The 12,215-nt window shown below is 41.6% G+C and overlaps 1 protein-coding gene across 5 annotated transcripts in view; it reads right to left on the reverse strand.

Annotated features, from left to right (window-relative positions):
- Positions 1-953: 953 nt before the first annotated feature.
- Positions 954-12,215, reverse strand: part of Mphosph8 (M-phase phosphoprotein 8) — a 29,814-nt gene continuing 18,552 nt past the window's right edge. For 2 of the 5 annotated variants that reach the window (XM_052191364.1, XM_052191363.1), the window contains exons 8-14: positions 9,812-9,952; positions 9,216-9,302; positions 7,194-7,348; positions 4,767-4,921; positions 2,833-2,960; positions 1,565-1,648; positions 954-1,242 (exon numbers count right to left, since the gene is read on the reverse strand). In XM_052191364.1, coding sequence (XP_052047324.1) covers positions 1,201-1,242; positions 1,565-1,648; positions 2,833-2,960; positions 4,767-4,921; positions 7,194-7,348; positions 9,216-9,302; positions 9,812-9,952 — 792 coding nt within the window. In that variant the 3' untranslated portion in view covers positions 954-1,200. Of the gene's footprint in view, positions 1,649-2,832; positions 2,961-3,470; positions 3,595-4,766; positions 4,922-7,193; positions 7,349-9,215; positions 9,303-9,811; positions 9,953-12,215 lie in introns of those variants that run through there. The other 3 variants (XM_052191362.1, XM_052191360.1, XR_007979282.1) reach the window with 2 other exon arrangements.

The following is a 12,215-nucleotide window of genomic DNA, read 5'->3' on the forward strand; positions in this document are numbered from 1 at the left end:
ATATATGCACTCGATTCGAGAATGCCTAAATAGGAAAAATGTATTCACGGCCTAAGGCTTCTGCGTGATTAGGGCTGAAGCAGTCCTATCAGGATTTAAGGCCAGCAGAGCTATGCTTCAAAGGCACAAAATGTACTCGCGCATGTGTACATGTATAATATTCCTATTTACTAACGAAAGCCTTGTTTCTTACAGGTTTGAGACATGCTTTGAGGAAAACCTCCTAATGACACACAAGCATCAAACCAGAAAACCTTATTTCTACTGTAGAGAAAATCTGTTGTGTACTGTATAGAAGCATCATCTGCTGATAAAAAGCTGATGGTCTATGAGCCAAGGCAGGAAGGAAATAGGTGGAAGTCCTGGTAGGGAAGAGGAACTCTGGGATAATCAGGTGAGGGGACAGAATTTCTTCTAGCTATAACCAACCAACCCCTCAGCCCCCCCAACCCCTACCCCAAGAGCTCCCGGGACTAAGCCACCAGGGGTACTCATGGCTCGCGCTGCATATGTAGGCATCAATGGGATGGGGCCTATGAACATTTGATAGAATCCCCAGTGTAGGGGAATCGAGAGTGGGTGGGTAGGTGGGTGGAGGAATATCCTCATCATAGAAGCAGGGGGAAGGACAGGATAGGGAGTTTTGGGGAGGTGGCGAAACTGGGTAAGGGAATAACAAATATTTAAAAAAATTGCCCCTAGCCATGTGGCACTCATAATAGAATAAACAGGTTGGTTAAGTTACAAGCTAGCTAATCAGAACAAGCCCAAGCTTATATAATTCAGCCTGCAGATTACATTCTTATAATTAAAGTTGATTTTCCACCTTTGAGATCAACATCCTGATTTGTAAAGGGTTCATGTTGCTGTAGAAATGGCTACCCTTGAACTGAGTCATGTGGATCAGTTTGCTTTTCAAATACAAAGATAACAAACTCACAAAGACTAGCAGATAATTGAAAAGTTTTTAGTTTCCTTAAATATTTCTTATGTATTCCACATTGTGGAAATAAAATAAGCAGAACATTGAACGTTTTCGAACAATGGCACAAATATATGAGGACCTAAACAGGCAACAGGCTTAACAGTTGACAGGTTAAACTATGTATGAACGTTTGGGGTACACCAGAATTCCAAACTGCTACAAAGATGGTAGTTGGGAATCCAGTTGAAAAGAGGACGGTTCTCGATTCTCTGTCGTCACTGCAGCTGGACTCTGTATGCACCTATTAGCAACTTTACCTAAGGAAGAGAAATGAATGTGTCAGCACACACAACACATCCTATCTTGTAAGAACATCCAAGTAAAAATATAATCCTCCTAGTTAATATATTAGGTAGCCATTAGAATAGTTTAGGTCGTCTGGCTACCTTTTTCATATGGAGTGCTCTTGCCTGGAAGCAGTCAGTGGCGTGGTCAGCAGGTATGCCCTCCTCAGACCACTAAGTATGCTATGTCCAACACTCAGATGCATCAGTTTACCCAACAGAGACATCCTAGTAAGAAGAACTGTACCATGTCCTCTGACAATTCCAGTACCACTAGTAAAGTAAAGATTTTCACCTTGGCAAAGGGTGCTTCCGTCAACCTTATAAACAACTTATTCAGGCCAGCAACAGGACTGAATGAATAAACAAAGTGACTGTCCTAAAGGGAAAAGATAAGATAGAGTCAGACTCAGGTCAGGGTTGTGACATCTACAGTAAAGACTAGGAACTTACTCAGACCAGTGAAAATAAGGGGTTTTGTGGGTTTTTTCTTTAAGGGTCTCCCTGTGTATCCCCTCCCCCAAAGCCCCACTTTGACCTCACTTGCTAACTCACCTCCTAGGCTCTCATGAATGAGGGTGGCCAGCCAGTGAATGGATACCTGGCACCTGCCTTCACTGTACACAAAATGCTCTTACCCACTCAACTATTTATTTTGTGTCTTGGTAAAATAAAAGATCTCATCTCAGCACTTGGGAAGCAGAGATGTGATTTAAGTTAAAGGCTTACCAGGTCTATAAAGAATTATAGGGCTGAAATAAAAACACATGACTACATTCAATACAGTGTTATTAATTTTTACAACCTATTAGCCTTAGGAACGAGTTCCAGTAGCAAAAAGTGTGTTAAGAGTGATCGTATGCTATTATGTAAGAGTAGGCCAACTTTGTATTTCACCACATCAAACCACAACACCAAAAAGCATTCCTTTTTTTCTTTTGGTATAAAAGCAACCCACTACTAATTGTAGGACATATGGTAACATGATTTAAAGTGAATAAACATTAACATGTTTTAAAACAAAATTCGGGTCATTTTCTTTTTGTGGTCAGTGGGAATTGTCTGACATGGAACACACATGTAAGCATTTGTAACCGCTTCGTGTCTGTATGCCCTGCTGTGTGAGGTGAGCATGCTATGTTGGACACCATCCTCTGTGAGTGAGCAGTTCCTCTCACCATGACACCTGACCGCCATGTATGCCCAGCATTCATATCAGTCTTCTAGAAATTTTTATAAATTATGCCAGGTTTGGTACTGAATGCCCATAGTTCAAGACCTCAGAAGGCAGAGCTGGTAGCTTGAACTGTGTGTGTAACAAGCTTGAGTTCGTGGATAAAGGTTCTTGTTTTAAGCATTATGACCCAAGTTTATTCCTCTTGCCCACATGTGGAAGGACAGAACTGACTACCACAGTTGGACCCTCATATTTACCAAGGCAATCAAAGCACCTACATACAGAGTATTTTAAAAGCCTTCTCTCAAAAACTACAAACAAAAACCAACATAAAATTATGGCTCTGATCACAACTTTTGATAATTAAGAACTACCAAAAATCTTACCAGAAAAACAGGAAGTTGAAATTTATCATTTAAAACCACAGCTTGTACACTGCATGGTCCACAAAGCCGAGCAATAACATCTTTACCCAAAAAGTTTGCATGGAAAATAAAGAGGAGAACACCAGAGCCTAGAGAGAGAAGAGAAGATGAATGCTATTGCAGCACTGGGGTCTGGGATCATCTGCTGACAGGGAGAAGGCCCCACTCAGACCATTCTAGGGAGCTTGTCCAAACAACCCCAAGAGACGTGTGTGTACCAAAGCTAACTGGTGGTTTTACTCTTTATTATGTACGAGTGTGTGCCTGCTGCTTGCAGAGACCTTTAAGGGGTGTTTAAGAAGAACCCCTGGAACTGTAGTTATGAGCAGTTATGTGGATGCTGAAAGCTGAACCGACCTTTACACGTATGTGTAATTTGAAGATGTTCTAAGTGCTAGGAGGACAGGTGTAGACAGCAGCACCTGACTTAAATACACATTAAAACATTGTTTTGTCTTTATATTTGGCATTCATTATATGTACCAATTGACATCTGTGCTTTAGTTCCTAGAAGTCTTCAAATGTATGCCCATAGCAATAATCCACTCATAAATACCACATTATAATGTAGCTTGAAGCAATAATTAAAATGAACAAACCTTATTTATTCTGTGTGCATGCACCCACACGGCAGGCACATGGTGTATTGAAGCCAAAGGACTATTTTAGGGAGTTGGTTCTCTTCACCATGTGACATTTAGGGATCAAACTCAGGTCACGAGGCTTGGGAACAGAAGGCTTACATTGAGTTACCCAACCCCCCAGTCCTACATACATGTTAACATTGTAAAGGATGGAGAGATGGCTTAGCAGTTAGGACCACTGACTGCTTTTCCTGAGTTCAATTCCTAGCAACCACATGGTGCCTCACAACCATATGTAATGGGATCCAAGTCTACTCATAAATAAAACAAAAATCTTAAAAAATGCTTAACAAAATAGGCATGGCCTTATATCCCACTTTACCGGGAGAGATAACAGTCTCTGCCCTCCCTTAAATGTGCATGGTACACATGTGTGGACAGAAAACCCTCAGGAGTAGGCTCTCTTCTATGTGGGCTTCTGGTACCCTGCTTTTATTCTTTTGCAACTTCACATGTTCATACTCTGACCATGTTCCATCCATTACTCTTATCCCACTCCCCACATCCACCCACCAAACTACTTCATCCCAGTAGGTGCCCCTCCTGCTTGTTTGGATGGCTCACTAGTTTATAAGGTTGCTGGCACGAGCATGCCTGGGTTAGTCACTTAAGCAGGAACACCTTACTATTAGTTCCACCACTGAGGAGTATGACCCCCCCCACTCAGCACCCATTAACTGCTTATAGTTTTGTCACTTAAGTCCAATGGGAGGACTTGCCCCCTCCCAGGTTTTCTTAAAAAGTTAAGCCAGGCAATGGTTCATGCCTTTAATCCCAGCTCTCAGAAGGCTGAGACAGGACCAAGACTTAAAGCAAGGTATGGTAGAGCACAATTTTAATCCCACATACAGGAGGCAGATGGATCTCTTGAGTTCAAGGCTAACTTGATGTACAGGACAGCCAAGGCTACAGAGTGAGACCTTGTCTCAAAAGGCAACAAAACAGAAACAAAGGAGGCAAACAAGGAGGAACTCAGTAGATGTAATAAAATTTGGGAGAAAAAAAAAAATGATTCCAGGCTAAAAGTCATGAACCCATATTTTAATAAAACTCGGTAAACAATATTTTAAAGAGGACTCATAGTGGCAGGTAAGGGAGACGGGAAAGCCTCCTGCTAGGACAGCACTGCCAACTATCACACAACTAACTCTTTGCTAAACAGTTTCTTCAAAGTAAAGGATTACTTAGAACAAACTCATCTGATATCTAACTACAGAGATTAAAGTTTGGATGGATTATACACTTGCTTACCTTCAGGCATGTTCTGAGGGGGCATGTAATTAAAATCTGTTGAGAAATCTGGCCCCTCACAGAGCCGATGACATGCGATTGGGAAAACAGGTTCCAGTAGAGCAAGGCGAGATTCAAAGTAATCCCTGATTGTTTCTTCTGCAACTCGTGAAAGTCTAGTAACAGAACACAGGGCCGTTAATGTTGGGTGTGGAGCCTCATGCCTCAGAACTCAACAATGCTAATGTAGAGTTTCAGGCCAGAATGGCAAGAGACCCTATCTTTAAAACTTTTATGTAGATGTGCTGAATTATTACACTATACCACATAAGTTACTATAATTGTTAACAAATTAAAAACTTCAGTTACCTTGATTTAATTACTATATATTATGTACTACATTATTATGACACTATACCCCACTGTACAATTGAAATTTAAAATATACACCTTAGGGGTTGGAGGTACCTAGCATGCATGAAGCCCAGGATTTGATCATTAGTAACATATTATGTTAGGTGTACATCCTGATACTCAGGAGGAAGACAAAGATCAGAAGTTCAAGGCCAGCCTCAGTTACATTGAGTTTGAAGCTAGACTGGAAAACATGAGATTCTACCTTCCCCTCTGCAAAAGGAAACCATCAAAAGATGTATTTATACCAGTCAATGCCCATGAAAGCCTGCCCACTAACTTTTCTGCATTTTAACTTGCTTTTGAACACAGGATTTCTCTGTGTAACTGGTTGTCCTGGAGTGAGTACTCTGTAGACCGGTGCTACCACTGCCCAGTGTTACTTTCTATTTTTTTTCTTTTTCCAGTACCTGGGCCCTTGCATGTGGCTAAATCAAGTGCTACTGAGCTCTAGCCTCAGCTTTGACTTTACCTTGGAGAAACTATTTTTCCATGTTTTGCTTTGCCCCTGTGTAGCTGGGTGGAGGCCATCACTCTTTGCCCTTTTTCTTTGCAGCTGTTCTCTCTCCCTGAATCTGGGATTCTCTACCCAGTAAGGCTGGCATCCAGAAACCCCCAGCAAGTTCCTGTCTCAAATACCTCACTCTGTTGTGGTTACAGATGTGAATGAGACCATGTTCACATTGTTCACATGGGTGCTAAACCCTGGTTCTCTCTTAACCACCTCTCTAACCTCTCTTCATTTTTTATGTTAATATAGGATTTCACTACATTGCTTAGGCTGGCCTTTAACTCGTCCGTAGCCCAAGTAGAGCTTGAATTCACAGTCTGTATGCTTTAACAGCCTGCAAGTATGTCTGACCTCACAACCCAGGACCACCTTTGTGGAAAGGACCTACACAACTCTGGCCTCACTTGGCTTTCCTCTCATGATAGTAGCCTTTAAATTTCCTTCTCATCCATCTCTTCTCACTGGAACAGTAGTAGCACAATGGCAGTCTTTTCTGTTTTCATAATGCTAACCTTTGAAATGGTGTCTGGCACAAAAATTCACTTAGCACTTTTCTAATACATGAATGAAAAACAAGAAATGAGAGCTTCTCAGTCTCAGCAAAGGAAGATGGCTGGCCACCTCACCGATAGGTGCTCTGTAGTTACCCTCTGTTCAGAGAAAACGAGAAGAACTGGCTTCCAGGAATCCTGTATGGAAAATGCACAGGACAGGCTTCCCAGTAGACACAAGAAGCAAGATGCAACATGGTTCCTTGCCTAAATCTTACGTTGTTTACAATATGTGCCCTCTGTCTAAACATGGTGTCTAGTTTACAAGCTAAGGCCCGGGGCTGTTCCTCCCAGGCTGTCTCATAAAGTTAACTGGATGATTAAGGACTTCATCCTTTTTAGCAGTGTTTTTGGCAGGTTTTGCTAAAATTTTGTTTTTATGTGGGACTCGGGATAGAAGCTCTACCACAGAACCATGCCCAGCCCATCAAAAGAATTCTTCAGTGATATGGTTCAGAATTCACTTGAAATATACTCAAAAAGAGAATAAAAGAGGAAGACATACCAATCTCTGGTTGATGGAGGGGTGTGCATGCATACACACAAGCAGATGTTAGAGTCTTACTACTCTAGTCTTGGCTAGTTATATATCCATGAACTATGTATCCAAGTTCTAGATCTACTCTAGTTCTATCCTAACTTCTAGATCTTTTTGTCCTAACCTCCTAAATATTGCTATTATAGGCATGGTTTTAACAAATGTTGAGGACTACCCAAGGGCTCTGTACATACTAGGTAAGCTTCCAACTGAGGTACATATCCAGTCCTAGGCTTAACATTTTAAGATGTTCCTAGGGTTTTCTAAGATTTTGGTAATAAATATGCCATTTTCTAAATTCATAATCTACTGAAGAGATAAACCCTACAGAATAATCTTTTCTGAACATTTTCCTACACAAACCATTCCAAATAATGTGTTCAATAAGTTTTTCCCACTCTGACTTAACCATGGTATGTTCACATGATACTTACGTCTCCAAGTGGCTCTTCAGCAGTTCATAGACAAGCACATTATTACACTGTTTTGCAAAATATAAAGCACTATTTTGGTGCTTTGACAAAATGTTGCAGTCAGCTCCGCATTCAATCACAAGACGGACAATGTCTGAATTTCCTCTTTTGCATGCCTAGGTCAGGAAAGAGGAGTGGCACTGTAAACCATAGGAACTTTAGTTTCTTCACAGGTGTGAAGAAACTATCTGAAGAGGACAAAGCCTCATAAAGGACTGGGAAGAACCCTGGGGACGGGTCTTAGCAAGCCTTAGCATCAGGACAGCAGTGAAGAAGCAAGCTATAGAGGCTGCTGAGAGGAAGAACTCAGCGCCCCTGCTACGACACCCTTTCTCCAGGTTCTCTAGACCTTCATTGTTCCAGCAGCCTTTTACTGTGCCTTCTCACAGTCAACCCAGTTCCTGCTTGCCTTTGGCTGCCAGAGCTGCCTAACTCAGGAAAATCAGCCATTGCCTGTTACCATGTTCTGTGGATTTGACCCCCTACAATGTTGGAGAACTGCTCGCTTGATCCCTGTTCAGACTAATATTACTTCACTTACTTCAGGAACCTCCTTTCAGGTCTGCAAACTGCTTGTCTTTTCCAGAATGCATTCCCTAGTGAACTAAGGAGCATCAGAATAAACCCACCCTTTAATCTGGTAACTTCTCCCAAGTGCCCTTAGAATACTCCCCAAATCTGGATGGTCCTGTAGAAAATGCCAGCATACCCTGCCCCTCTCTGTTTCTGTGCTCTTTCTTACACTGAGGTATGAGTGTCTGTTGTCTAGTAGTTTCTCAGGCGCGCACACACCCACACACACACATGCGAAACACTACATTCACATGCAATCTTAGACGCCTGAATAAAAGACTATTTATGAAAACCCAAATCAGTCATAGGGAGTAATCACAAAACAACGATCAAGGCTTAGACCTTAAAGGTCTGAAAGGAGGCCCAGGAGAAAGATTAGGTTATAGATCACAAGGTTCAGGAAAAGCCTGGGGTTGTACTGAAATCCAATTCACTGCTCACACCTGACAGGATAGAACTTGGCATTGCAGAGATATCCCTGCTTAGATCAGAGCTTAAGCAAAGCTGTTCCTCAGGGAAGAAATAAGAAGACAGAGCCAGCTAGGACAACTGGACCTGCTGAGTCACAGCAGCACTATGAACCAGAAGCCTAAAACTCCTGTAGAGGAATGAGCCACTCTTGGCTGAGGCTAGTAAGGGACTTGCAACCTACCACTCAATCAAAGATATAAGCAGCGTGGTTGAGCAGAAACTCGAACCAAAACATATCTATAAACCACAATTCCATAGGAGATGGATTCACAAAATACAAAATAATGAGAGCATATATTCCTTTCCTACTCCCAGATGTCTAAACCTATGATGATGGATGTTGGGCACCCATTCATGTGACTACAGTGATCCTGGCTGTATTGTCACTACACCTTTGGCACATGACCTAACTTAGGCTAGACAAAGTCATTAAGGCATTCAGCTAATGTGTATGGAACTCTGATGTCAACTTAACTGGCACTGGACATTTTAACTGATACTAGGAAAAACCTCTCTCTGTCTAGCTTAGCAGACAAACTTTTCCTTCTGCCCTAAGGAATAAGCATCCACTTGGCTAGAAACCACCCAAAACTACACTTTGTGCAATCATGGTTCTTTCTGCCTCTTTCCAGCACCTTCTACTTCTGGCATAGAGTTATCATTCACTGAAACACTTGCAGTCCCTTGCATCTCCCCCAACTCCTGCTGACTCAGTACCTACGACCTCCATCCCCCACCTACGACCTCCATCCCCCATGACTCTTGCTGGGTCCCTTAGACTGAGCTTGTTCAATACATCACTGACCTACCATATCCTCCTGCTTTACTGATACACTTCTAGTCTATAGGAGCTGCTGACTTCCGGGGACTGCCTTGTCCCTCCGCCTTTCCCAGTCTGCTGCACCAACATACATACCTACTGTGAAACTCAAGACTTACTTTCATGAGTGCAGTCTCACCATTGCTTTGCTGGACATTTACAAAAGCTCCAGCTTCCAAAAGAATAGCTACAGTTGTTAAAAAGTTCTATTAAAAAACAAGAAACAAAAGTGACTAAATTAATGGAGAAGAAAAACCAAACAAATTTAACCCTAAGATTTCCTTAAAAGACAGACCTATCTTCTAGATGTTTGCAGTCAGGAAAAAGACTCAGTAGATTCTATTCCATGCAGGTGACTAGACACTATCTCCTGATTTTTCACCGGAGGGCCACAGAAGCCCAGCTCCTGAGTCTAGTCTCTCACTGATTTGTTAGCAAGTGCCACTGGCAGCCAGCTTACCCTGTAGCTTCCTGTGAGTTCTATAAATCATTTAAGATTGAAATAAATACTGGCAGTGTAACTAGAAGTTGTACTCACTATAAATTGCTGATTAGGCAAGTCATACTTTAAATCTGATTACAAAGTACTGCTAATAGCAGAAATTCATGTCACAGACCCACTGAAAGTACAAAGCAAGGGTACATGACATATGACCATTATATTTCACTACAAAAAGAGATTCTCAGTTTTCCTTCATGCAGTCAAGTCTCAAACCTTCTCAGCGGCATGAATGAGGGCGGTGGTCCCGTTTTTCTGGCGCCCATTCACTTTTGCACCTTTGGTGATAAGAAGTCTAAGGAGGTCATCCTGACCTCCTGCTGCAGCCAACATCACCAGGGTCATCCCCGTAGAATCCTGTGAATCAGAAACATTTTAGAAGCAAGATTCTTTAGTCAAGCTATTTCAAGAAGAAATCACTAAAGAACAGTGTCTTAAGCATCCACTTAGGTTGTAAGTAATTAGGAAAAAAAATGTTTAGGATTTTGTTGTGTATGTGTTTATGGGGGGGGGGGGACATGCATACAGAGGCCAAAAATGTTCACTACCCTATTTCTTAAAATTCATTTTTATTATTTTCCATTATGTATATGTATCTCTGTGAGGTATGGGCATGTAAGTCCAGACAACATCCAATCCCCTGGAACCCTAGTTTACAAGCTATTGTGAGCCCGTTGTGTGCTGGGGACTGAAATGCAGTCCTCTGCAAGGATACCCTTAACCACTGAGCCATCACTCCAGCCTCACTCTACTTTATTATTTTTTGAAACAATTCTCATCAAATTCAAACTGGCTGGCCTGTGAGCCCAAGGAATAAATTGCTTTCTCTGCCTCCCAGATGTGTGCTACTGACCCTGCCCTTTCTTTGCATGTATGCCAGGAATCCAAACTCAGGTCCTTCATGCTTGTGTGGCAAGCACTTTTCTGACTGAGCCATATCCCCAGCCCTAGGATTTTAAAAATCTGTGTGTATGTGAATTGTACAACACAAGAAGTGGGCATAGGTGGAGCTCAGAGGACAAACCTTGTTAAACACAGGGTCGATTCTTTTGCACTACTGCATACAACAGGCTAGCTAGTCTACAAGTCTCCAGGATCTTTCATGTCTCTACTTCCTACTTTGTCTTAGTAGCATTGGGATCACAGATGCTAGCTACTGTGCTTGTGTTATGTGGATTCAAACTTGGGTCCTGATATTTCATGGCAAGCCTTTTATACACTAAGCTATCTCCCTAGCTCCTAGAATTTTAAAAATAAAAAGGCTGCTGTCAGGCATGGGGTGAGACCTTTTTTTTCCCGAGACAGGGTTTCTCTGTATAGCCCTGGCTATCCTGGAATTCACTCAATAGACCAGGCTGGCCTTGAACTGCGAAATCCGCCTGCCTCTGCCTCCCAAGTGCTTGTATTAAAGGCGTGCGCCACCACCACCCAGCCTTGGTGAACACCTTTAATGTCAACACTCACAAGTAGACCTCTCTGAATTCCAGGCTTGTGAGGAATACATAGTGAGATCCTGTTTCAAAAAAATAAGTATTGCTATTAAATTTTACAATGTCCATGTATAAGTAAGCAAGTATGATGGCTCATGTACTTGGAAGGCAAGGGCAGAAGGATTTCTGCAAGTTTGTGTCCAATATGAGCAACATAAACATTCTATTTTAGGCTAGCCTGGGCTAGGGGTGGCTCAGTGGTTCAGAGCACTTGTTGCTCTTACAGAGGACCCAGTTCAATTCCCAGCACTCAGATGACAGCTCACAGCTAGCTTATAACTCCAATTCTGGAGGATCTAACTCCCGATCTCTGTAGGCTCCAGCATGCACATGGTACACATACATATACTTAAGCAGATACTCATACACATTAAAAAATTAAATATCTAAAATAAAAAAAGGGGCTGGAGTGATGGTTTAGCATGTAAGTGTACCATCTGCTTCCAGAGGTCTGGCAATGCACAACCATCTATAACTGTAGTCCCATGGATCTGGTGCCCTCTTCTAGACAAACACGCAGACAAAACAACCATGTACATAAATCCATACATAAATCTTTCAACAGTTAAGTAAATTCCCTGTAATAAATTCCATATCAAGTTTTCTTCATATAAAATGAATGGCAAATCTAAGGCACTATTTAAAATGATCAGAGTAAGAACTTCATTAGATGAGTGTGGTGACTCACAGTCATAATCCCAACACTTAGGAGTTAGGGGTCATCCTTGGTTACACAGCCTATCTACAAGAGCCTGGCTCAGAAAAAAACAATTCTTTAAGTTTCTGAAGGCAGCTTACAGATACACTTCCCCCACCAACAAATAAAGATTAAAAGATTAAAACAAGAATTTTCATTGTAAACATAAAAGTAAAGCAAAGAAAAAAAAAAGATAAAAGATAAAAGGAAAAAAAAACCCAAAAACAACCATCTAGTCTAAAGATGAGACACTTAAAAGTCATAAAATACATCAACAGATATACTTATATAAGTGTAAAAATTACTAGAGCTCGGCCTACTTGAGAAGTTTAGGTAATAAAATCACCAATAATTCAAGGCTGGCCTGGGTTATATAATGAGACTCCATTTCAAAAGAAAAATTTCTCCCAAAAATTCATTGTCTCACCTAAAA

Source organism: Apodemus sylvaticus, chromosome 8 (assembly GCF_947179515.1).
Source record: "Apodemus sylvaticus chromosome 8, mApoSyl1.1, whole genome shotgun sequence".
NCBI classification, from domain to species: Eukaryota; Metazoa; Chordata; class Mammalia; order Rodentia; family Muridae; genus Apodemus; species Apodemus sylvaticus.